Source organism: Cavia porcellus, unplaced genomic scaffold (assembly GCF_034190915.1).
Source record: "Cavia porcellus strain 051 isolate PalLab524CR breed Dunkin Hartley unplaced genomic scaffold, mCavPor4.1 scaffold_1, whole genome shotgun sequence".
Lineage (NCBI taxonomy): Eukaryota > Metazoa > Chordata > Mammalia > Rodentia > Caviidae > Cavia > Cavia porcellus.
Genome location: NW_026947484.1, coordinates 160,247,828 through 160,275,539, shown reverse-complemented (window position 1 = coordinate 160,275,539; position 27,712 = coordinate 160,247,828). Strand labels below are relative to the sequence as shown.

Below are 27,712 nucleotides of genomic sequence, written 5' to 3'. Positions count from 1 at the left end.
AATTTCTAGAGACAGTTTTGTAGGATACATCAATCTGGTCTGGAGGTTATTTTCTTTCAGGGCTTGAAATACTTCGCTCCAAGTTCTTCTTGATTTGATGGTTTGTGACGAATAGTCTGCCATAACTCTGATGGGCTTTCCCTTATAAGTAATCTGTTTCTTGTCTCTGACAGCTTTTAATATTCTGTTCTTATATTGGATTTCTGGGATCTTGATTATTATATGCCTGGGTGTAGCTCTGTTTTGGTTGTAGGTGGCTGGAATTCTGTATGCCTTATAGATATGCATATCATTTCCTTTTCCTATGTTTGGGAAGTTTTCCTTAATTATTTCTGTGAATAGCCTTTATAGTTCCTTTCTTTGTACCCCTGCTTCTTCATTCACATTCTTTATTCTTAAGTTATAGATCCTCTTGTCATCTTCCAGCCTTTGTATTGTTACTGCTTGTTTCCTTGATATTTTAAAGAAATTTTTCCTTTCATGCTCCCACATTGCAAACCTGTCCTCCAGTTTGTCCTTAGTTTCTTTCAAGCAGTTTTGCCAGCTTTCAATGGAGTTTTTAATTTTCTGGTAATCTCTTTGAACCTGCTTCATGTATTCTATGTTTTCTTTGTATTCTTCATCAAATAATTCTCCCCGTTTTTGTTTTCCTCTATGCTTCTATCTGTGTCTTCTTGAGAGGTGCTTAGCATTTCTTTTATTAATCTATTTATATCTTGCTTTACTTAGTTAAATATTTCACTTTTGAACTCATCTATGAGGCCCTGAAGATATCTCTTTATGTCTCCTGGTGCCATGTCTGATATTGCATGTTTGCTTCCTCAATCTCCTTTGTATTTACCTTTCCTGGATCAATGTTCTCAGGGTTAGGGGCTGGGGACTTTTTCTTATTGCTTCCTCTTCTCGTATTTCTTGTTTATTCTACGCAGGTATATATAGGAAGCCCCAGGTTCTTTCTTTGTTGGTTATGGTTATTCCAAAGCACGTATGCTGGCCCCTCCCTTCTGGATAGTCAACTCGCTGAGGCCTTCACTGCATTAGTGTGCACCACTGGGTGTAGGGAATTGGTTTGGGCTAACCTTTGGGTCTCAGCGAGGGGTGTGACCGAGGCCAAGCACACCCCACCGATCCTGTCTGGGCACGGAGCAGCTGACTAAAAACCGCTGCTCCTTATTCTTGCCAGTCTGCCCTCCCCCAGAATGTCGTTCTTTGGAGCCCCTTTTTTCTGTAGATTGGTTTTATTCCCAGCACTCACCGCAGGTCAATGCAGGTTCCCCACCACCTAAGCTCTCCGTTCAGCTTGCCAACCCCTAACCTCAGTGTGACTGCATTTCCAGTTAGTCAAAGTGGCAGGAATTGTGGTGACTCGGTAAGTCTCCGCCGCGTGAGTTTGGGCACTGCAGCAGGAGCACTGAATCTTTAGCCGTTCCAATAGTAGCACCAGGACTGTATGTTTGATTGGTTCTTTTCACCTTAGTTTCTTCCTGGTTCAAGACAATCCATCTCCCTCTGTTCGGAACTTCTCACACTGTATTATTTTGGAATCCAAGTTGATTGTCTCAGGGAGTCTCTGAAGCCTGCTGTTATCTATCTGCCATCTTTACTAGAACTCTACTGTGTTGTTTTAATTCCCATATTTGTGACTCTGGAAACTTTAATTTCTCGGAGCCTCAATTTCTCTTCATCTACTAAATCAGAAATATATTACTATTATATGCTATGACTTCACAAGTTTTTATTTCTCTGGAACGATGGTTGTATTTAGTAAAAATTTTATGGCTATTGGAAATTTTAATTGATTTGCATTTTATGAAAGTTAGAAATTCCAATTTAAACCTACTTTTTAATATCTTTTGTTAACATTGAATGTAAAAAATTGTCACTCTGCTTATAAATCTGGCAAATTCAAATAATAACTTTAAAACTTTATTATTTATAACACCATTACACTTAAAAATATTTTCTTTATGACTATAATACGTTTCATTTATTTAAGTACTTTAAGCTCTGATATCACAAACAAAGTCTTGCCAAGAACTGTAACCATTCTCACATATATAACCACTTACACAAACATAAACGTAGTAAATTTTTAATTCTACCATGCATTAAAATTCCAGCATTAATAAAATAAATTCTTCTACATATTTCAACTGAAAGTCACAATTGAGTAAACCATTTGTCATTTCATTTGGAACTGCTTGGCCTTCTGTTCTGCCATATTTTATGCATAGATAAAAAGAACTGTGCTACCCTCTTCTTGGTTACCCTGAGTGCTTCAGCCATTTGACTCAGAAGTGTTGTCATGCATTTTCCAGCACTCACACAACAGTCCCAGATGCTGGAGAAATGAGATTTACACTCACATAGCCTTATTCTGATGGAGTGATTAGAGGCTAGAGCATGCTCTTGTCTCATGTCATGCTGGTTATTAACAGTAAACAATCTGTGAATTTCTTTCATATGTAACTTTAAGGGGCATTTGTGTTCACCCTTGAATGTATTTGTTCATTAATGTTTCTTAAAGATGCGAGGCTAACTGGCCAGATTATAGAAGAATTTGCAATTCAGGCCAAGGACTTTATATTTAATGGCATAGGAAATAGAAAATCATAAAGGTTTCTGAGGCAGGAAGTGTGAAAACAGCATGATGTCATTATCACAGTATGATGGAGATATCCCAGGTTTTATGTGACACCATCCTGAATTGGAATCCTGTCACCACCATTATGGCCTTAGTATCCTCACCTAGGCGTGACAGTCTCCCCACTACCTACTTCATGGGGATTTCTCTTCATTCATTGATTCAACAAACTTAGTGAAAACAAAACAGCAACAACAACAACAACAAAAATCAGACTCAATTCTGAACCATATTGTGCTCATAATCTAATAACAAATCCAGAAATCATACAAGAAATGAAACAAATTCATCATGAATGATTGTAGTAGAGTTCAGGTGGGAAAGAGCAAATAATAGCGAATGGTGGTACGTGTTAGAGTGGTGGTAGGTGTCTGTAAACTGAGGGATTGGGGAACTGGGTGTCTAAAAAGGATGACAATCAATTAGTGGGGAGTAAGTAAGAAATATATTGAGTCATTGCTGAGGATCCTCCACTCCATGGTTGCCTGGCTCCGAGTGAGGCTGACACAGCCACAGAATGTGGAAGGCGAAAAACTACTCACCTTTTGGCGGCTGGGACACAGAGAGAGATCTAGGAGGAGCCAGGAAGGGAAGAAAACCCTTGTAGGTCATACCTGTGACATCTCTTCAAACAGACGCCAAAATCATCACCTCCAAAAGCCCTGCCTACAATCACATGAGGCTTTAGGGGACCTCTATATCAAAACCATAACAGATAGCATTTGCGGCCACCTCACAAAATACCTAGAATAAAGTACACAGTAAATGTGAGTTCTCTTTTTCCTCAGCCTTGTCTCTCTCTGTGTCCCAGCCATACGTGCACAGAAAAACATATTAGAAATCCCTCTCTCCACTACATTATAGCCTTGGAGATAGGGAAAATTAGAATCATAGAGGTCAGGGAAGAATCAGACTATTGTTTGAGAACTGAGAGCTACTAAAGACCCACACAGACCAAATAAGATGCTAGAGGACTATAATTATAATGGTCAGTTTGTGACTCTTCTGAATCTATCTTATCTCATTTTATACTATGCTGGACTCCATGGTTCTGTGAAGTGGTATATGAGGGTATTGGTGCTATACCAATATCCATGAGCAAGAGAGATTATAGACCAATAAAAGTAGACTGGGAAATCAGCACTGTACTGTGAAGTTGGGTAAAGGTTCCTCAGGCCTCCTCATACCTGTCAAACCAATAGCAGTAACAGTACCACCGAATAGTATGGAAGCCTCCTGATCTACATCAGCTACCTGAAGCACATATAATGCATAAAATTAAATAAAAATGTGCTTTTAGTATAAGCGCATTTCCAAGACTGGTATCTTTGTCTTCTCTTTCAACTTATCTCTCTCTCAGCTAATCTTCAACAGATAATCTAAAGTCTCTGTTGGCTCTTGAAAAGTTAAAACTTCATTCTCCACGGGAATTTACAATGTCTGATTTCTCTCATCTATTCTTGGGCCACCTTTCTTCACAGTCATTTGATGGAGACACAGTTGCCAGCATTTATTTCCTCAAATATTGCCTCATCCCTTCATGCCTTTCGGAATGTTGTTTTTCTCCACAAAATATTCTTACCAGCTGCTCACATGGCTAGCTTCCTCATGTTCTTTAAGTATCTTCCGAAATGTTATTTGCACAATAAAGTCTTCCCTGGCTACTTTATCTGGAAAGTGGTATCTGTTAACAGTTGCTTTAATAATGCGGTGAAATAGACAACCACAGAATGTTAGTGGTATAGAAAAACACAAATTTATTTAGCAAAAACGTCCAGGGGTCGGTTGGAGTCTGCTGTCTTGGCTGGGCTTCACTTTGTAGCTCTAATAATCTCATTTGAGTTTGCTCATGCCTGGAGGTTGCTTGGAGGTCAGCTGATCTATGAGGCTGGTGCTCTTGCAGTTCTGCTCTGGGGATCTCTTATGTTCCTCCAGGCAACAGTGGGCTAATTGGATGTGGTAGAAGAATAAAGAAACACAAGGCATTTAAGGCATTTTGAGCTGCTGTTAATTCTACCTGTTCTTTTAACCAAAGGAGATACAGAGCTAAACCCAGCCTTACACATACAGTTGTCCTATGGAACAACAGAAAACAGAGAATTAACATGACTGAAAAATAACCCAGTGTGCTGCAACAGGTCTCCCCTGCTATTCCAGTTCAGAACATTTAGTTTCTTTCCTTTAAAGCACTTTTGTCTTCTGTAATCATTTGTTTAGCACTTGTCTTACTCAAGAGTTTCTAGTAGACAAGAAAGAAGAGATTGTGCTATGGTAACAGATTAGAACCCAAATTAACACAATAAAATTTTCTTTCTTCCTCATGTCACAGTTCAGTGTAGACCAAGAAGCCGGCTACCTCTTTTGAAGCCTCCCAGGGAAAGAGCAGTCAAAAAAGATCACAGGAGACAACCCCTTTCAAGACCAGGCGTAGAAATGGCTCCCATTATGTTCACATGTTGTTGGCCAAACTTGCAGTCACAAAGCCCCAAACCAGCCTCAGGGTAGGGAAGGCAGAGAAACCCAGTCTTCTTTTATTCTAGGGTTGCCAGGATGCTGAGATCATTGGTGGCAAGCTGCATTTCCAGCACTGTAGTGACGCAAATAGAAGCTTCCCTGCTCCCTGAATGAATACTGTGTCTCCAAAGTCAGAGTTTAGTTTTTCATCTCTGATAGAAGGGCCATGATGCTTATTTAGAGATTTATATGATAAAGGATTGTTTTAGGGAAAAGACATGCTTTTTAGGGGCTTCTTTCGGTTTATGGTTTTATTTCTATTTCAAAGTTGCATCAAATACAGTTATTGAAAATGAATTATAGGTTATAATAATAATGAGGAGGAAGGGCTGGGGATTTAGCTCAGTGGCATAAGCACCTGCCTGGCAAGCACAAGGTCTTGAGTTTGATCCCCGGTATCAATAATAGTGATGATGAGAAGGAAACAATGTCAGTTTATACAACTGTGTGTGGATTATGAAGCAAGACTTTCATTTACTAAGATAAACAAACAAAAAGACTCCTTAAGACTAGAGGTCCAGTGTGGAAAAGAACAAAGGGGTGGCTTCGTGGAGCCAAGAATCTTCCTACAGCTGTGGGCCTCCTCTCTTCTCAGCAGCACAACTTTATATAGTTCTGTGTGTGTTTGTTCTTCCTCCTGTTTGCAGACTGGAAGGGTTTACAGACTGTAAGATATGCAGTGACAACAGTGAAAGCCTTGTAAAAATCTGCTAGTATTCTTTTCTCTTTTCCTTACTGAGTTGAACACAAAGCCTGTCCCTGGAACTAATTTGAGAAGTTTTATTTTATTGACTGAAATTTAATTGAAATTCAGTAAATTCTTGGGACACGCACGGCACTGACTTGAAAGCTTGTTTGGAGGTTCTGGCAAAGAAGTAAAGATTCTCATAAACCCTTGACCCAGGAGATGGTCCTTCTCTGGGGCAGCGAGGGCTATGCAGGGCATTGTCATTCTCTTTGAGGGTGCACATGGAGTAGTGAGGGTGGAAACAGACATGCACCTGACTGACCAGATCAGCTGAGTCAACCCTAGGAATCAGCAGGGAGGCAAATGTCGCAGCCAGATCTCCTGTACATCCAGGGTTTTGTCTGATAACAGAATCGGAAGTCTCCTATGAACCACAGGATTGTTCCGAGCTCCCTCTCCCAAGACCTCGCTGCATATGGAAGTGTCTTGTCCCTCCTAGCGGATCCCTGCCCCTCCATGATAAGCTGTCTCCAGAAGTGTGCCCAGATTGCATCCCTGTAGCCACACAGCAGCCCAGGTGGCCTTAACTTCCAATCAGGAGTTCTGCCTTCGTCTCTAGTTGGTTTCTGAAAAACCTTCATATCTGAACTCTACAGCTTTTCAATCCAAGTGGCTCAGAGTGCTTCTGTCCTTTCCTCCTTCAAGATTTCGCGAGTCCCATGTGGAAAGTGCAGTTCCAGGCTTTCTAAAGCCCTACAGCTCTGAGTCTCATAGGTTGGGCACCTGTGAGATGTAACAGCAAATCCTAATGAACTTTCTGAAGAAAATTATGACCTGCGCAATATGGTGGAATCTCACTCCCAAGGATGCATATGCCATTCATTTATTCTGAAGTCATAAATCGACCATGGCTATTTAAAATGTCTTCCAGTCCTATAATTCAACCTAAATATTTGCTCAACCATAATTTTTGCACTCAGTAGTACTTATGAAGGTGCTTTAATATGCAGTGCCTGTGCTTTATTTGCTCCTAGAACATTGCTGGCTGGTATTACATAGTCGATGGTTATTAGTACTCAGGTCACAGAAACACTAAGAGAGCATTAACCATGAAGCTGAGCTAAAGTTCTTAGCAGATTCAGTATCTGTTTCAGAGCACTCTTGACATATCAAGCCCCCAGAATTTTTTTTACTTATGCAGTATTTGGAAATCTAAATCTAACACTTTTGTATTGTCAAGTATGCCTACTGTACCCTTTACATCTGAAAGATTAATTTTAATGAATATTTAAGCATGCGTGTTAAGCAGCTGTATTTCAATCTAATTGAAAGTTGTAGCTGGTAATTGTAGTCCTCAGTATCCAGATCTGGCCTGCTTATGGTGCAGGCATACCTCAAGTACCATGGCAACCTGTGTTAAATATTGCAGCATTTACAATCACACACACACCAACTAGAGCTGTAAATGAGCACGGCCTTGCCCCGGGTAGTCCGTGTTTTAAGGAAGAACCTATACCCCAAGGACTTACAAAGTGAGCTTTCTCTTTTTGAGGAGCTTGTCAAGGCAGGTCAGCCTGGGGGCAAAAGCAGTTTGTGCCACAGAAAGACATGGAAAATGTGGGGACGAGAGGCTACAACTAGGGCTGCATGAGACTGAGAATTAGAACCTGCCTAAAACATAGCATGAGTGGAGTTTGGGGGTGTCATAGGATTAAGGCAGCTATTGAGCAAACTTAATTTCTAGCATGCTGACAAAAAGGGAAAAAAACAATCTAGAACCCAGATATCACCCAAAATGAGAATTACAGAGGGATTCAAATAATACTTCTAGGTAGAAGTGTTCTCAATGCTTCTTTTAAACTAGACTTCCACCTCGAGGCCTCCGCACTTCACCAAGCATGCTCTGGGCCAACAAGGCCAGAGACAGCACTGGAAAAAATGCTTTATTATTTAGGTTTTTAAAGCATTTTATTTGTTTTAGAGGAAAGGAACCATGAAGACAAATGTGCTGGACTCTATCACAACCAACATAATTTTTGGTTGCTTTTCAGTTTTTAAGGTTAAATTCCAGTGATTTGCAAGAATCAAAAGCAAGCCTATGCCTGCTCATCTTTAAAATAATATATAATACAAGCATCTATTTGTCTAAATTCACGTATTTATTCCCTTTAGTGTGTTAATTGGTAAATGTACCTGAAGGTAGAGGGGAGATTTTTATTTTTAAAAAATTCAAGATTATAAAAAATAAAGAATATAAGAATTGAGTCTATATCACTTTCTTGAGGAATAATATATTTAGGGTTAAAATTTTATAATAATTAATAAATGCTGCATAAATTTCTCCTGAAAGTGTTTTGCTTAAAAGATTTTACAAGCTTAAAACAAAAACTATGCAGCATGTGAAGTCAATTATTATTACCATTGTACAGAAAAATAAATAAAAGAGGCGATATCCCTTTTTGATCTGAAGACCTAATCCATAGCATCTGGTGTTTAGTCAGACTGCACCAGGGCCTTTTCAATGCTTCCAGCAATGTTCCTAAGCACTGATGCCAAGCCTTGGTTACTTAAATTACCCAGATCTGCCTGAGACCTGGTATGAAACTTTTCAAGGGGGTTTGAATTCTGGGAAATAGAATTTGCCCCAAACAAGAATTCCCACTGCAAAATCTGAATAATAATAGGGGACTACTTACTGTGATAAGACATTATTCCAAGAGCTTTGCTTGGATAATCTTATCAGTAACCTTACTGCACTGCCTGTTATTATTCTGTCCCTTTGTCAACATGAATACTCAGCTCAGCCAGAATCATCATACCAAAAATTTCCTAGTAGTATTACAAAAAAGAAAAATAATATGGAAAGATGTGCTACACAGTGGGGCTGAAGCCTGATCCCCATTCACCTGGTTTCCTAACTCTGTTGTCAGCTTTCTGTCACTGTGACAAAGTACCTGAGATAACAAACTACAGCGAGGAAAGGTTTACAGTTCCAGAGGTTGCAGTCCATGGTTGCTTGGCAGTTGGGCTTGTGGGAAGGCTTCTAGAACATCATGGTGGAAGCATATAGGAGAGAAAGCTGCTCACCTCATGGCTGTGTTCAGAAAACAAAGACAGTGAGGGAGAAAGAAAGGGTTTGGGATCCCAGTATCCTTTTCTAGAGCCCACTGCCCAAAGACCTAACTTCCTTCCAGTAGGTCTTGTCTCCTAAGGTGCCACATATGGGTAATCAAGCCTTTAGCATACAGGCCTTGACCAAGCTTCAGCACTGGACTGCCTTTCTCCATTGAAAAGATACTCTTTCTGCTGGTCCCAGACACAGGACAGAATTTTCCCAACAAAATCAAGTCTCCCTGCAAAAGAAATCTCCTGCTCTTAACAACCCAGTGTTCCACACCCTGTCATATGGGCAAATTTATTCAGACGGAGAGACGGAGAAGAAAAGAAAAGAAGAGGGACTGAGAGAAAACCACGAAATGTTTAGTCCACATATATTGTTCTAAATTTTGTGGAAACACAAGGATAAATCAGGGAGAAAAGCACCTACCAGTTAGTTATTTGCTGTGATGCGATGTTAGCAGCTCGCAAGTGTGGCAAAGTGTTAGAGAAGATAAAAGAGTAATGGAAGTTTGGAGGATGAGCTTGCATGCAGTTGAGAAGAATTGAGAAGGCCTTTCTGGAAGAGGAAGTGCATATCTGGACTTTGAAGGCAGTAGTGAGACCAGACACACAGAAGTCAGCAGGACAGGCCACATGCGGGGAGCAATGGGAACGAAGATAAAGGGGGCCAGGGAGGGAGGAGGGCCACACGTCACCTGTCAGCTCCATCCACGACCTGCATAAGGAAAGGCTGCTCGGAATACAGTTGGGAGACACAGAGTCAGTTTTTAATTTGAGGGCATAATAAGGAATATGAATTTTTTTCTCAATATAATGCATCACAATTAGAAGAACTTTAAATTGCATTAAAACCTTAATTCCTATCTTACATGTTTATTGTTGGTTTTTCAAATTTATTGTTTAACTGATACATTCCATCTCAATTTAATAATGTGTGTAGAAGCAGAAAATGAGCCTGAACATAAGACTGTGTGCTCCAAACAACAAAATAACTGCATCAATTAAATAAATATTATCTTCATCATTACAACTGCTTTTATATATTATCACTATGGTTTTTATCCCCAAATCGCTTTTGGAGTTCTCTTTTCAAGTAGAATTTTTTAATGTATTAGCTCTGCTGTGTGCAGTTTGCTTTTTAAGACAGGTCTGGAATATTTTCTGCATCATTTTACTACTCTTACAATTCTTGATGCAACACACTGTAATAAAGACAGCAGAGATTCGCTGATGTCTCCTAAGATTTCTGAGTCTCCACTTTATCCTGGTACTTCTCTCGCACTAGCAAATAAGAGTTTCTTTATTTTTGACCTATATTTTAAATACTTGGAGATTATTGGGCTTGTAGATATGACATGAAGACCTCATGTTGAGTATTTAAATGGATAGCTCTAAGGTATATGCCTTTCTGTCTCATGTGAACCATGTCTGCAATTTCAGTACAAAATCAGTGTATCTATCTGCATCTCTCTCATGGAAGTCTCTTTCCTAAGCAAATTCAGTTCCTAAAACTGCACAAAGGGATTTGGGGCTCCATTATTTTAATTATGATACAGAGGATAGATACATTAAGCCTTGAGTTCCTGCCTGTGTAACAACTTGATAATGTCAGAGCACTTTGCCCACTCTTATGAGCACTGGTAATTACCAAATCTGAGTGGAATATACAGTGGGGAGAGTATCAAACTTTCTTCAAATAAGACAAAGAGAAGGTAATGTGACCTGTAAGCCTATAAAGTATGAAGAATTTTAAATTATGTTTATAATTTTCAAAATGACAATATACATTTCACGTTTACTATGTAGGTATTTGTAATAAAACAGGCAAGAAAGAATTTCTGTAGCATAGCATTCTTGCAAAGTTGAACAACCGTGTCATCCTCTTATTACACACTGTATTTGCACACGCACAGCTCAAATGTTGTGCAATTACTTCGATGGGGTGTGTAATCTGCCAGCTAGAAAAGCCTCATGAAATTCCTCACATTCCGTTCTTGCTTATTATGTTCATTTAGATGCATTTGTTAATTTATAAGTGCAGTTAATTAAAATCTTTTAAATTTTCTTTTTTTTTTTAAGGAGCCCGCTACATGAAAAAAAAATGCAAGTCAAAGTGGTCACAACCTAGAAGTCTGCAGAGACAGGAATAACTAGCAAGTAGATACTATATTATTTTATTGTGCTTAAGTATATAGAATTCAGTAGTGTTCTGGGTAATTTTACTCTATAATAACCAGTCTTATGAATCTAAATTTATACTTAGCAGTATTTGTTAACCTATGTTACATCACACAAATAATTAGGAAGACAAAATGGCAACTGTAGATTTTAGGAAACTCATTAATAATGAAATTATCTTTTTCAGAAATATGAATTTAAATATTGTAACTTCTCAAATGACTTATTTTAAGAACCTAGTTCAGTACTTTTTATTTCATAAAAAGAGTAAATAAATTACCCTTTATCTGTGACATATTTAAACACTATTTAAATGCATTAACTCTTGTTATAAACCATTAATAGAGATTATGTTATAATCATGCTTTTAAGAAATGAAGTGAGCTTAAATTCACTGTTGAAGGTTATGTGCCAAAATTTCAAGGCCATACTGAAAGGAAATGCACTTTCCATTTATCAGTTTTTCCTAATGTTTTCAAGAAAGAAAATTGGAAGCTTAATGATAACACTATCCAGTGTTTCTATGAATTGATAAAAAAAAATGGGCATAAAAATGTGGGAAGGGTAAATAAGATGATTTGAATGGCAAGAAAAATCTTTGACAAATCTCATTATTTCATATTATAATGGTGAGTTGATTCCTCAAATGTATCTTGAAGATTGTAATAGGATCAAAAAACCTTCAAGCTAAAAGAATTTTATGACTTGCATCACATATTTCTAATATTTCACTGAATAATGAAGTTATGTTTGCAAAAAGAAACTGATATTAAATGTTAACATTACCTATAGACTTACATATATATATATATATATATATATATATATATATATACACACACACACATAACAGTATAATTTTTTCAAGATAAAACTTTGTTCATTTAATTTAATAGTTTTTTCTCATGATTATCATATTTACAAATAATATCAAAATAATGGTCATATTCTAATCAAAAATTTTAGAAATTGTGAATAAATGATTTTATATTTAAAATTCTATAGCATAGTTATAATTCCAATAATCTGGGAAACTGGGGCAGTAGAAATGTAAATTCAGTCTCATTCTGGGCAACTGAGTGACTGAGAATCCAGTCTCTAAACAAAAATAATAATAATAATACAAAGTAAAAGTGGGGGATATAGCTCAGTACAGAGGGCCTGAGTTCAAATTCTAGTGCCACCAAAAAATTCAATAGCAGTAAATTTTTATACTACATAAAATCTGTGTAATTGTGTTTCAAGTGCTTAACTAAAGAATTACATGAGCCAACTGAAATTTCTTCCTTTTTAATGTTCTTTTAAAGTTTAATGAATAACAAATAGGGCATGATTAATACCTCATACGTAAAGTCCATCAAATATTTATACAATTAGAACCACACATAGGAAGAATACTAAGCAGTAACTCAGCGGAAATGAAAAACATTTTTATAATGCAAATGACCAGCCTTCATATACTTGGCTTATAAATTTCAGTTGTTCTTTTAACTTGGACAGTCATACTTACATTATGTGGGGGCAGAAAAGAAAGCACCTTCAGAATTCAAAGGCAGCTCAAATAGGCTGTCTTCATAAAGAAGGAGAGAAACCTGTAGAAACATGTTTAGAAATACCTTGGTAATGGTCGACTTCAGTTTTAGCTGGAAAGAAAATCATGAAGTCTGCATTTGAAAGTAACTTTGAACTTTAAAAAAATGTTGTCAAAGGGAAAAATGTTGGGGTGCAGTGTGAAACGAGATTGTTGGAAGTGAGGCTGGTAGTTGGCTCCCAGGAAATGGGTGCGTGGATAATCCATGTGCGAAACCTCAGAGGTTCAAACCAAAGTGGCGGCAGTAGAAAAAGGAAGACTTGAATTTGAAAAACAAAATCTTTAAGCAGTTTCCTCGGAACCTAGTTTAGATGGATAGTGATCCCAGTGTTTGAGATCTAGAACATTACAAGAAGAGCAGTTAACTTTGAATAATGGCTTAAAATGGTAACTTCAGTTAGAAAGAAGAAACCCATCTGCCTGGAGCATAAGCAAAGTGACAGTGACCACAGGATTGTCAGAAATGCAGACCTGGAGTCCGGAATGGGAAGATCTGGGGGCTTATTGATCTGCGGGAAGATGGTCAAAGCCAGCACGGCTTGATGAGGCAAAAAAACTTACAGAGAATTAGGAGGATCGATAATATTTAATCATTAAAATTTATTTTTAAAAAGGGGGTCACCTCAGAAATTGAGTAGTAATTTGAAATAACCAGGCAAACTGACTTCCAATGCCATTTTTTGTTGTTATTACAAGAAATTAAGGAAGCAACGAGACTGGAGAGGTCAGCAGTGTTAAATGCTGCAAAAAAGTCTAAGGGGAGAATAATTGAAAGATAAAAGGCTTTTGGACATTGCAATTAGTTAGTAATTGGGACACCAATGGAGCCAGACCAGCTTTGAAGGCTAGATAGTTTTATGAATCCTTTTCAGGATACTGATTTTCCTGGCCTTCAATTTTACTTTATCTCCTTTCCTGCTTAAATCCCAGTGGTAGAGCTTTGTTTTTCAGATTGATCTACGGGTAGTTTAATTACTTTTAAATTAGGTTTGCTTATTCTCCTAATATCATTGTTTTAAATATTCTAAGACTTCCTGTAATTTGAATAGCTAATTTAATTTAGTATACATTAGTTAAGGAAATTTATTTTCGTGTAATCTGATCAAATATACATGACCTATTACTCTTCCATTTGCTAATTACATAAATTATTTCCCACATTAGGCTGACAGGCATTCTTAATTGCCTCACAAATAATTCTAGGCAATACTTCGCACATAGTAGGTGTATTTCTAAGAAATTACTGAAGTAATGAATAAATCAGAATATTCCTCCTTGGATAATTCCCACTTCTGTAAAGTACTCCTTTATCATCTGTTTGAAAAAAATACACTCATTATGATCTGACTATTTTTGAATCCTTAAATTAAGAAATAAGATTAAGAGGAAATGAGATTATGAAACACTTTTATCTTGGATTTTTCCAACTGAATCTCATAGTCCTGTTTTTATTTTTCTTGCCCTAGCACTATAAATTTAATTTTTATAATTGTAATCACTGTATAATTGATACCAGATCATTTTGACTTTTCATTTAGAAAGTAATTACTCTTAAATATTTATGTTGCTTCCTTTCTTTTTCTGCCCACAGTAAAAATAGCTTTGTTGTTTTATTTTAGATTATATGAATATGCATGCTCACTGTAACATTTCAAACAGTATATAAAAAATATGACAGAGAGCATAAAGTCACTTGCTAAACCACCCAAATGACAAACACAGTGAACATTTGTATTATATATGGACTACTTTATCGTTTTGCAGTGTTCCTTTTTGTCTCTAATAATGCTTTTTCCTTGAAAATCTACTCTCTGCTTTAGCACAAATATAGGCAGCTTTCTTTTGAGTAACATTTACACAGTCCTACCTTTTTGCATCTTTCCTTCAACATTCTTGTATTTATACTTTCTTACTATAAATCATATAGAAGACTTTTTCCAAATGTAGTCTGATTGCATTGACCTATGCTTGGAATTTGTAGTCTATTTATATTTAATTGCTAGTATGTTAGTTGGGTTTATATTTACCAAATTACTATCTGTTTCTCTTTAATTCATCTTCTTATTTATACTCTTTTTTCTCCATTATTTTTTTCCTTTGGAATTTTTATTGATTAGGTACTTCTTATCATTCCAACTTTTTCTACATTAAATAATTAGATAGACATTTGTCTTATTCCTGCACTAATTATGGACGTGATTTTTACATTCATCCTTGAGTTATGGTCCAACACAGTTACTCTTAGAAATTCCCTGTTATTACTGGATGCATGGAAATCTTTAGGTCAGTCTTTTGGCTTTGCTGCTGGGGTAGATTTTTCTTCAGATATCTCAAGCATCATTCAGTGCATTGCTACTACCGTTTGTCTAGTCCACATCCACCTTCTCTGTTGTCCTCTGGGTCTCCCTATATCTCTGTTTTCTGTGACAATACTTTATGTCTAAAGGATCTCTTTAGTATTTCTTTTACTGCCAATGGGCCAGAAATAAATTTTCTTCATTTTTATTTTCCCAGAAGTATTTTATGTACTTTTGTGAACTTTAAGAGTACTGATTGTAGAATTTCAGTTCTTTTAAAAGGTCATTCCCTTGTTTCCTAGCTTCTTTTGCTTCTGTTGGGAAAAAAGCCATCGATTACTCCTTGGTTACTGTTTATTGTTTGATTGTTTAAATATGTTTGGGATGTTTTGCAATTGGGGTAAAATACTCATAAGATTTACTGTCTTTTTTATTTTTAAGTGTATAGTTTCACAGCATTATTCGGAGGAGCGCTATGTTAACATATCTTACCTCATAAAAATAATTGGGAGGAAACATAGCAATGATGGATTTGGGGAAACTTTTCTGTCAAAACACAAATAATATTTTCTTCAAAAAGGTGAGTTTAAATGGTGTTTCCTCTCTCTCAAGGGCAGTCACATGGCCATGCAGCCCTTTACCCCAATCGCTGCCATATCTTCATCTGGCATCTGCCCTCTCCTCTTCCTTTCCTGTCATTTCTGGGAAACCGCCATTGTAGTTCCTGTTTCTCTGAATGCGTCTGCTCTAGGTCCCTCAGGTAGGTGTAGTCCTAGAATGTTTGCCTTTTGTGACTGCCTTCCAGATTCATCCATACTGTAGTAGGTGTCAAAATTTCCATAGTTTTAATGCCAAACAATATTTCATTGGGTGTATATACTGTATTTTACAGGTTGTTTCTACAACCAAGTGAATAACGGTGAATAATGCTGCTATGAATATGGGTCTACAAATATATCTTCAAATTCTCGCTTTCAGATTTTATATATATACTCAAAAGTGAAAACCTGGACTATGCAATAATTCTATTTTTAGTCTCTCGAATAATTCCGTACTCTTCTCTATTGTGGCTGCAAATTTTACATTCCCACCAGCAGTGCACAAGAGCCCCACTATTTCTGCATCCTCCCCAACATTTGTTTATTCTGGTGTTGCAGTGTTATTTTGTTGTGATTCTTTTTTAGTAGCCATCCCAGCGGATATAACCTGGTGTAACATTGTGGATTTGAACTGCATTTCCTGAATAACTAATGATCCTAAGCAACATTTTAGTACTTAATAAGAATTCATATATATTTTCTGGAGAAGTGCCTATTTACATTTTTGTCTATTTTTAGCAACTTATTTTTCCTATTTGTTGCTTGCTTTTTAAGATTTTCACTTGCTTTTTATTTTCACTGGTTTGATCTAATATGCCTAAGTGTTGTTTTTCTCCAGTTATTTTGCTTGAGGTGTGTAAAAATGTTTGAATCTCGGGGTCCAATCCTTTCATTAATTTTAGAAGATTCTTAGCTGTCATCTTTTCTGGTATCATTTCAATCCTATTTTCTTTCTTCTTTCTTAGACTTCAGCTATATGTATGTTAGAGTTTTAACTGGGCCCCGCATTTCCCTTCTGGTTTATATTTTATGCCTTCCTTTTGTTTCCGCTTGGATATTCTGCATTGACCTAGCTCCCTTTACTAGACTTCTTCCATGGTTTTAAATTTATTGTTCAATTCTCATTTCCAGATGTTTTGTTTCTCAGTGTACTTGATCCTGTTGTGCATGTTCCAATTTTCTGGTGAAATTTTATTTATTCTCTTGAATGTGTCAAGCATAGTTATTTTAATGTTCTTAGCTGATAACTCCAGGATATTGATTATTGTGTCTGTATTTGTAGTGTCTATTTGTTGAGTTTTGATTATTATGAGCTTCTGAGTAATTTTTTAGGTTTTTTTACCTTAAAAATTTAATTGACCAAAACTCTATATATCTGTCTTTTTTTTTGCTCTGTTAGTCACAGTTCTAAAGTGTGGCCCTTATTCATGTCAAATGGCTAAATTGAGCAAATCAACATCTTCATTTCTTTGCACACTTAACATTTCATGTTTCCTAAGACACCATGAGTCTGTGTCTTTAAGTAATTTTTGAATAGATGGCAGACACTGAGAGCATAAAATTTTACAATCTTTGAGGGGTAATATCCAGGCAAATGGAGTAGAAAAGTGTTCCCCCTAACCCTGAAGTAGTGATATAAGCAGTGGCTTGGGCTTACCTGAATTCTTAATACCTCCCTTTGGGGCTTAGGATTTTGATATATGGATATGGGGGTAGATGCGTAAGCACTTGGCCCATTGCATTTGGGCATCAAAAGTCACAAATCCATAGGAGTCTTAGAAGCCATGGGGCTCAGAAGTTAGATGTATGTTGTGAAGTTGAATTGTCTAGTTAGAAACACAGTACCACCTTTGGCTGTGTAAAATTCTCCACCTGTGTAAACTGAGCACATTGCTTAACCTATTATTGCTTCTCTTTCTTCTCCTGTGAACATGAGAGTAACTCAAGTTGTGTGTTCTGTGTCTGAAATGACTTAGGCCAGGTGTGTTTCTTTCAGACCTTAGATTTTTAAAAATGTTTTGTAATATGTGCACATGCATAATAGTTATCTTGGGGATGAAAATTTAAGCATGGAATTAATTTATGTTCCTTATACAATGTATATACCTAGCTTGCAGACATTTTATACCATACATTTTAGTGCACTGTATTTTGATAGCTGACTTCCACAGCTTTTCATGACTTCCACAGAGGTCATGTGGAATTTGCCCCTCATATCATCGTGTCTGTGCTCAAAAAGTTTTGAATTTTGAAGCACTTGAGATTTCAGGTCTTCAGCTTACTGATGCTCAGCCTATAACTGTACTTGCCTCCTCCTAAAATTGTCTAGTTTGGGGGAGTAAAATAGCAAAGTAAAATGACAAAGCCTTGATAATCGAGGTATTTTGAGCTTTCCTATGAATAGGAAAGTGAGAGCAGTATGTGAAATGGGTTGGAATAAGAAGCACAAAGATGCATGCACATGGCACAAGATACACAGCACTCATAATAACTATGGATGCTCTCAGCTTGTGATAGGTTCCATTCCAGTAAACCTGTAGTTGGTTGAACAGATGAGAATCTGAGAACATAATGAACATACGTAGCCTGCCAGCCATCACTGCGTACAGCAAAGGACATGGCTGAGAATATGTGGTTTACTTCAAGACAGTTGAGCTAATTGGGAGCTGCCCTTAGCGGTCCCTGCCCTGAATCACACGGTGTACCAGAGGCACATCACTAGCCAAGGAGAAGATGTCCAAAATTTGATGTATGATTTCTAGAGCTTGCATTTTTCTCTTACACCCTCATCAAGTTGAAACATGGTAAATCAAAGCACTGTGAATTGAGGACCATCTGTACTGAGAATGAAGAACTAAGAAACAAATTGGACAAATTTATTTCAAAAGAAACTAAAGCATAATTTGTGTTTGGGACTTATAAACATACTCTAAACTTACATTTTGAAAAACAAGATTCTTATTCACAGTTTGTAAAGGAAGTGAAGCTGTAAAATTAGGTCAGGGCATGATGGGGCAAACCAGTGCTCCCAGCTGAGATGGGAGGATCTCGTGAGCTCAGAATCTCAAGACCAGCCTGGATAACACAGAAAGACTTCATTCCATATAAAAACTTACTGTAAAAATACACAAAACAGACTAATTTATGTTTTTAATGCTAGGATTTATTTATTCTTGTAGTACTTATTGAGCCTAATACTGTTCTAAATTCTGGAGATATGACAGAAAAAAAGAGGTGAATGCCATACCGTCATAAGGGCTAGTCTTTTGGAGTAATGGTTTAAGAATTTTGACGGACAAATCTTGACAGATGTGAAAAATGGATTGAAATAGGAAGCTACAGGAAATACAGAAATCATTTGGGAGGCTGATCCTCTTTTGAGATGAGAAGTCACAGAGACATACTCCATAGGTATCTGAGAGACCCGCCCCCAAATTGTGCACTTGTATGGTTACTTAATTTTTAGAAGGAAAATAATTTCCCAGTGCCATGGGAATTCCTCTTGAAGATTGAAGCTGATTCTTCATCTTCTGATTCTGTACAGGCACCAGAATGGTGATGGCAACATGCAACTTTAGTGGCTAAATATGGATTTTAGGAGTGGAAAGAAAGTTACAGGAACTCAGAGGTGAGCTGCAAAGGAGTCAGGGTAGGAGACGGGAACTGAAAGCAAGCAGGAAGGCTGACAGGACCTGCGCCTGACTCTCAAGGCCAGGATGAGCAGTAATTTCTACACCTGCACACTCCGGCTCCTGGCCAGACCTGTGCTGATGTGAGATCTTTTCGTGGGACAGCAGCCAGGCTTCTGTGCTTTAGGGGTTGCTGCCAAGTCTGGCCATATCTTAAGTCATCTCAGCAGAACAAAGAGACTGGTTCCTCCCTGTGACCCACAAAGCATATCCCAGTTGGCATGGAGGACCTCAAGCTTGCTCCTTAAACTTTAGAACACAATCAACCTAAAGAGGGAAGGAAGGACCGATGACAAAAAAACAGACATGCATTGAATAGCTTCTAGGGAGCCCAAGCACATTTATAAATGTATTTGTTTAGCCCTTACGATAGCTCTGTAAGAAAAACAAGAAACTGAAGCACAGACGGCTAACTTCCGACTTTTCCATGGTTACCAGTTACTAAGGGGAAAATCAGTGTTACTACCTATTTGTACATGACTGGGAGGACCATTGTGCTTCTATTGTATTGCCAGGAGGAATAAGTTCGCTTGAAATTGGATAGAGGGAACATCATAAAAAATTTTATCACCATAATAAAACTCTATAGTTTCATAGGTTTATAAAACAGAAATGAAAAAACCCCTTATTAAAGCAACAGCAATAGAACAATGACAGTTGTGGCTTTGACCCAGTAGAACGTGGCATCTCTGGCCTTGGTGGAATGAATCAATTCTGGGCATCTTGGGAGTAGGCGGAGAGAATGGCTACCACAGGCAGCCAGGGATGTGTAAGGTTCAAAATTAGAAAGGTAGGGCAGGATCTGGGTTAAAGATGGGGATACAGGAGACTGAATGATCAGTATAAGAAGTAAATCCAAGGCTGGAAAGGAAATGACTTCAGCAAAAAGTGCAAAAGCAAGGAAAAAGAAGAGAATCGACAGCAATACCTGGGTTAAAATGAAAAATAAAGTTTAGAGAAGTGGGAAGAACTGCCAGGTACATTGGGTTCACAGGAGCAAAAAGAAGAGAGAGTGCTAAATAAATGCTGGACTAGAAAAGGCTGCAGTAAAGACCCCTAAGGAAAGCTAGGGGTAGCCCTGGGCCGGGAAATGCCCTTCATATGCGTGCAATGTGAAACAAGGGCATTTGGCTCTTAAATCAGCTTCAGTGAATCATTAGAATGTGTCCCTTCAGTGAGGCGCTCCCATCATTAAAGGGCAGCACCCAGCGAGGCAGTCCGTGGTGGGCAGCATTCCAGCAATGAGAGGCCATGTCCAGAATTGATGAGTTCGACTTGTGAGGTTATCTGTGCATCGCGGCATCCCAAGGGAGTGGGGGAACGTGAATGTGAAATCCAGGCTGGTTTCTTTACATACTTTTCCATAAGGGGTTTTTATAACTGCAGCCTCTCCTCTCCTCTTCCAGATCCTTTTCATCACCATGTCCTCACCAACCCAACACATTTTTGGACAGATTTTCTTCTGAAATTGGTATTTCCTTTACTTGCTTGTCTCCCGATGAAGTAGCTGTTTTTTCTTTTTTGGTTTTTTTTCATTGTTGTCATTGAATTGTTGCTCTTTGCTGGCTTTACCATCAAAAACAAGAAGTCTAAATGGGTTTCCAGGGCCGTGCCTGTGTTCACATGGATTACATGAAAAAATAAAAAAGGGTATTTTACAAAAATTGTTCTTCTGAGATCAATTACCATTAGAAAGGAGGCTTTCCATGGAAACTCTATGTTAAGATATTTCAAAATTGTACACCAAGACTTGATGTATGATTTTGAGGCTCTCCCTGCATTGAAGAGTCTGATTTTGCATATTTTATGGGAGCATGGATTCATAGTTCCTTAGAAATCTGAAGTGAACAGGCCACAATTAGGAATATGAAATTTTACATACCCTCACGCTCATGACTATAGGAAAACACTGAATGAAAGTTGTTAATCACTTTGGCAGTTATTAATTTCTGGCAGCTCTGAATGCCAAGATGCTATAAAAATGGTCCCCAGGAGGGATCTAAATCACCAGGCGCTTATATCCTGGTATCAACCATTTTTATTTTCCCTGTGGGTTCTTAATACAGTAGCAGCTCTCTCTGATATGCACCTGAGTTGTGTCACTGGCAGCTTTATTACTTTAAAAAAAAACCATAAAAGATGATGTTTTTATTTTTATAATATCAGTAAAGCAGTTTAATATTTAAAATGAATTAGTGAAAAGTTTTTTTAAATTATGAAGTTCTACATTATTCCTCCACCTAAACAAGATATGGCCCCCATCAGCCTGCAGAATAACCTGGGAAACATGTAACAGCTTCACTGAGAGCCAACTAGAAACTGTTTGAAAAGGCAGATTTGTTCTTGCTTGAAAATACCATATAAACACACACACACACACACACAAAAAAATCCCATCTGTCAAGTCGCCCAGAGAATGCATTTAACAAGAAGCAAAGCTACATTAAAGTCCATAAAATATGCAGCAAGAGAAAAAAGAATAAAGCCATCCTGCAGCTCACTGGCCTCACCTACTGTGCTGCGTGCTCCGTGTGAACAAGACAGATTGGATTGTTACTGCTTCATCAAACCATCTCTGCCTTCGCAGAGGAAGAGGACCGGAAACAGAACCCTGGGCTGCAAATTCCAGCTTGGTCCATGATCATTAGCCAAGGAAATGTGAAAACTAATGACATTTTCTTTCCTTGGATGGGATCATAACAACTTTTCCTACTAGTAAAACAACACCACCACCAACTTGTTTGCAGTCAAGAAGCCTAAGGCTTCCTGAATGGAATGATCAGTTCTCCAAGGAAGGAGGTGAACTCTGACTTGAACATTCCGTAGCCATGTCCAAAGGCGAAGAAACAAATTGCAAAAGAGTGTGCTGGTAGGCTGGGTAATGGCGAGAGTGCAAACTCACTATTGTTTCACCAAGACGTGGAAGCAATGCAAGAAACTTGGGGTCATTTCAAGGTTGTTAACAGAAAATAGGCTGCTCTTAGCCCTTTGGAAAAAGAGACACGATAAACATAGGGAAACACCTTTTTCAAAGGTGGCTTTTTGCTCAAATTATACTTCTGAAAGGTATTCACTATGCTGTCAAATCACAAATCGGAAAAACATTATCTGGGCCAAAATGTTTCGTGTTAAACTTACTGAGAGTGGTCTCCATCTGTGAGTGTTAGCAAATCTATCCAACAATTCCCTGTTGATGCATTTCAAAGACAGGAGAATAACATCAGATGTTTGTGCAGTTTATAAGCTCTTATGAAATAGGAACTACACAGCTAACTGGTCTCGCTTATGGGGAGTAAGAAATAATTTAATACTCTGATGTAAAATGTGAAATAGACATCCTACTATCTTTAATGTTTTCTGGACTTTTTGGGGAAAATAACAACTTTATTACTAAATTTAATAGGAATACCAGACAAATTATTTGGTTGATTGCCTTTATCCCAATTATTGAACTATTATTTGGTGATTAGAAAATGTAATAAATAGAAATACAGTCTCAAGAAGGAGTGTGTTACAATTGCAAAATTAATTCCAACTTAATAGTAATCATCATCAAATAATTTAAGGATACTGAAAGGTCTAAAATATAACTGCAAAGAAAACAGCCTTATAAGTATCTTTAACCAGGCTATAACTCAGTGGCACAGTGCCTGCCTGGCATGTTCGAGGTCATGAGTTTGATTCCTGGTACCAAAAAATAAAAAATAAAAAATAGAAGCTAAAACTATGCATTTAACACTATAACACATAAACAGATTTTTTAAAGGCTGCTTATAGTTTCAGAAATTTAGGTCCTACTAGGAAACATGTACACATGCACAAGGGTAGAATGTGTAATTATCCAAAGGGATATGTGTACAGTTATATCTAAAATGTGCATTCACTGAGGAGTCCTGAAAGTTTTGGTCAAGTTAAAAATCCAAATACTGCAGAAAGCTAAGACATAAAGGATATACATACTCACCCAAATGCAACCACTATAGAATAGCAATTATTTTAAGCCCTGTATGTTTACCTTTTGTAATGAAAGAGTGAAAAGTAGTTTCCTAGAGACAAATCAGGAACATGATCACAGAACGAAATTAGTGTTAAGTAAATATATTAGTGGTGGTATTTTTCTCAATGAAACAAAGACCTCCGCAGTGCTCAGCTGGAGCTAGCATATGCCAAAAATATTTTGACTCTTATTTTTGACAAAAGGAATGAAGTGCTGGCTCTATAGCTTCTATATGAACAAAAATACTTCAGTTTTATTGAAGTAAAACTTAGGCACGAAGACTTGTTTGCAGCCAGCATGGTCCTCTGAGACATACGTTTGCCAAAATACGTTCCTATAGAGTAAAGCACTGTAAAGCCGAGGGATGAAACATTTTCATGGTTATACTGGGATTCAGAACATTCCTAAGAAAGTGGGTATTAGGAGATCCAGCAGCTGTGTCCCAGGCAGATGTGACAAAGGATTATCTAAATCCTACGAGAGATTCCAGTGTAGGAAGAGCAACAGCTATGTTTTTGTGGAAAAGATAGCTTAAGAAATAACACATGGAACACATATTTTCTTATCTACCTAAGGAAGTAGATGTTAAATAATCACAAAAATGAGCACCGATGTGTAAACGTGACATCTTAAGACAATGTGGCTTAGATTGTGGCTACTGTACGGCAGCTGCTGCGCTGCAGCACTGGGACTAAAACTGAGGTCTCCTGACTCAATTCGGAGCCCTTCAGTGAAAATCTGGCCAGCATCCTGATGGCTGCTTAGACATGCAGCTAAGCTTAGAATTGCTGCTTGTTTCACTTCCCAGCAAACACAACTTCGCTCGGCTTCTATGAAACGGCACAGTATTCACCCAGGACAGAGACGAGAGTGTCAGATTAACTCATGAAGTGATTACACTTAAGATGTCCAGCAAACAAGAACAACAACATGATTTGATTATTCATTATTTTCAGCCCATGTTTCTTTATTTGCATTAATCACCTGATTTATCTATGTTAGGTACAAGTGACTCCCAATTTATTTGCATTTTATTCCTGAAGGACCAGAGAAACTTTGTTGTAACTTGGGGACCTTCGGTTATGGAAGTGTCATTATGCAATGGATGTCCAAGTCAAAAGTTTAAAAAGTTAAAGTATCTGTAAGCTGTCAAGTAAAACCTCCTCAATTTCAGGTGTCTCTATCAAAACATACACACATGTGTACACCGACAAATGAGAAGGAATAATTCTGAATATACAGTGTATTCAGCTCTTTTACTTTTAGTAAAATGTGACTAGTGCTATCACTCCTTTAACCTACAACTCTCAGTCACCCTCTCCTTCTCTCCTTGGTGGTCACCTGTTTTATTCCCTCAGTCTTCTCTCTCTCTCTCTCTGTCTCGCTCTCTCTATATCTTTCTGTCTCTCTCTGTCTCCCTATTTTTTCATATATTAATTTTCCTTTCTCTGTCTGGTTTATTTCACATAACATAATGTCTTTCAAATCCATCCATGTGGTCTCAATTTGGAGGCTGATTATAATATATATAATTTACTAATATTTTGGTACTGGGAATCATACTCAAGACCTTGTACTTCCCAGGCATGCACTGTGCTGCTGAGCTATATCCTGGCCCTATAGATATTTACAAAACACCACATGTATATACATTTCATTCACCAGTCAGTAAGTAGATACTCAGGCTTTTGCCATATCTTGACTAGGGTGATAAGGTCTCAGTGAACATGGGAATATAGACATCCCTCCAGTATACATGTCTTCACTCTTTTAAGTGTATTCTAGGACAAGGATAACTAGATCATAGCAGAGCTTTATTTTTAATTCACTTAGGGACCTCCACACAGTTTTTTGTAACCAGTCTCATAACATTCTCAGCACCAGTGTACTAGACCCTTGCCAGGATTCGTTACGTTTTGTCTTTTTGACAATACAGTATTTGAGATGCTATCTTATATGGTTTTAGTTTACATTTTCCTGCTAATTATTGATGTTGAGCACTTTGTCATATAACTATTGGCCATTTTTATGTATTCATTGGAGAAATATATGTTTAGTTCCTTGGCCCATTTTTAAATCACATTGTTTTCCTGCTTTTGAGCATAAGGGTTATTTATGAATTTTGTTATTAGGTCTTTATCCGATATGCAGTTTGTCATTAATTTTCCCATTTTGTGGGTTCCCATTTCATAAGTTGCATCCTTTGCTGTGCAGATTTTTAGTCTGCTGTGGTCCTGCTCATTTATTTTTGTGTTTGAGACTTGAGTTTTGTAATTCATTACCAGAGCCACTGTCAGAGAGGCATTCCCCTGTTTGCTCTGAGGAGTTTTATGGTTTAAATCTTATACTTTGGCCTTAAATGCCTTTTGAGTTGCCTTTGTGCGTGGAGAAAGACAGGGGTCCAAGCTGGTTCTTTCACATTGAGGAAAGCCAGTGTTCCAAACGTTGCCCTCAAGTCTCTTCCTGGACCCCTTTTCAAAGACCTGATCATCATGTGTGGTTGGATTTGTTATGGACTATGTTTCTATTTTTATACCAGTATCATGTTGGTTTTAATTGCTGTAGATTGTGTGTATATTTAAATGAAGTCTGATGTCACCAACATTTTTAGAGTATTTGAAGGTTTGATTTGTTATCTATGGATTTAGGAACTTAACCTGTTTCTCTGATGCCTGCATTGGTGCTTGATAGGGACTGTGCTATATGTATTATTATTTTGCGTAGTATTGACATCTCAACAATATTCTCATTTAGAGTCATGGGTTTTCTTATGTTACTTTAGGTTTCTTTCACCAATAATTTATTGGCTTTTACTACATAAGTTATTCACTTTCTTGGCTTATTTTATTCCTAGATAGTTTATTTCTTTTGATCCCACTATATATGTGATTTTTTTCCTTAGATTCTTATAGCTAGGTTCTTATTTGTATATAGAAATACTACTGATTAGGGCTGGAGATACAGCTGAGCAAAACAGTGCCTGCCTGGCAAGTGCAAGGTTGTGAGTTCAATCCCCAGTACCAAGCCAAACAAAAAAAAAAAAAAAAAGCTACTGATTTTTCTGTAATATTTGTATCCTGTGACTTGACTGAATTCATTTACTAGTTCTAAGAATCCTTTGGGGCAGTCATTGGGGTTCTGTGTATAGAATCGTGTCATCTGCAAATTTTAGTGTTCTGATTTGGACAGGTTTTCCTTATTTTACTTGACTGATTTCTGTTGCTATTACTATGTTGCATACACGTGGCGAGAGTGGGACCCTTCCCTGTGCCAAATTGTAGTAGAAAAGCTTTCTGCTGTTCCCCATAGATGAGGGTCTGAGCTGTCAGTTTTTCATAAATGGCCTTTATGAGATTGAGGTGTTTGCCTCTGTACCCCTGCTTTTAAAAGTTTTAAAGCACAAGTGTGCTGAACTTCACCCAGTACTTTTTCAACATCAATGAGATGATTATGTGTTTTTTATTTTTTATGCTACGCAGGTGACATATCACACCAATTTGTCCACAGCTTTTTGCATGTATTAAAACTTCCTGGTGTGGCAGTAATAAATTTCACTTAATCGTGCAGTAGGACCTTTTCGATGTGTTGTTGAATTCCATTTGTTAATATTTTATTGAGGATTTTTGCACTGGTGTTCTTCCAAGATATTGGCTGCTGGTTTCCCTTTCTGTGATGCTGGCTTAGGTGTCAAGGTTATCCCTGTCCCATTAATATGGTGTCATGTTGCCTCTAGCTGTGCTTTTATGAAGAGTTTAAGAAGTAGTATTAATAATTCCTTGACTCTCTGACAGAATAGCTGTGACATCTTCTGGTGGTGGGTTTTACTTTGTTGAAAGGTTTTTTAATTACTCTTTTAATCTCTTTATCTCTTACGGTCTGCTTACGCTTTGTCTTTCTTCCTGGCTCAGTGTTAGTAGGCTACTTTTTTTTTAAGGATTTATCTAGTCCCCCTAGTCTATCTAATTTTTGTCATATTATTGTTCATTATACTCTTTCGTGATCTTTTCTTTTCTGAAACCTCTGCTGTAATGTCTCTACTTCCATGTCTCATTTTGAGTTTTTTCTACTTTTTTTATCTTAGCCTAGCAAAGATTTTGTCAATTTTTCTTTCTTTCTTTTGGTTTTTTTGCTTTGTTTGTTACTGTTTTTGTTTTCAAAAAACCAACTCTAGGTTTTGCTGAATTTTCCCTGGCTTTTTTGTTCTCTGTTTATTTTATTTCCATTCTGATTTTTATTATTTCCTTCTTCTAACTTTGGATTTAATCTGTTCTTTTTCTCACACCTTGAGATATAATGTGGATCTTTATTGTTTCCTAGTGTAACCATTCATTGATTGCTATAAACTTCCACGTTAGAATTTCCCTTACTGCATTCCATGAGCTTTGCTTTGGTGTC

At 37.4% G+C, this 27,712-nt stretch overlaps 1 protein-coding gene across 12 annotated transcripts in view; it reads left to right on the top strand.

The window, feature by feature from the left end:
* Positions 1 to 27,712, top strand: part of Lrrc7 (leucine rich repeat containing 7) — a 486,713-nt gene that overhangs the window by 133,815 nt on the left and 325,186 nt on the right. Inside the window, exon 3 of one of the 12 annotated variants that reach the window (XM_063258456.1) lies at positions 11,046 to 11,123. The exons of the other annotated variants lie outside the window; for them this stretch is intronic. Coding sequence (XP_063114526.1) covers position 11,123 — 1 coding nt within the window. The 5' untranslated portion in view covers positions 11,046 to 11,122. The remainder of the gene's footprint in view (positions 1 to 11,045; positions 11,124 to 27,712) is intronic. 12 annotated transcript variants of the gene reach the window in all.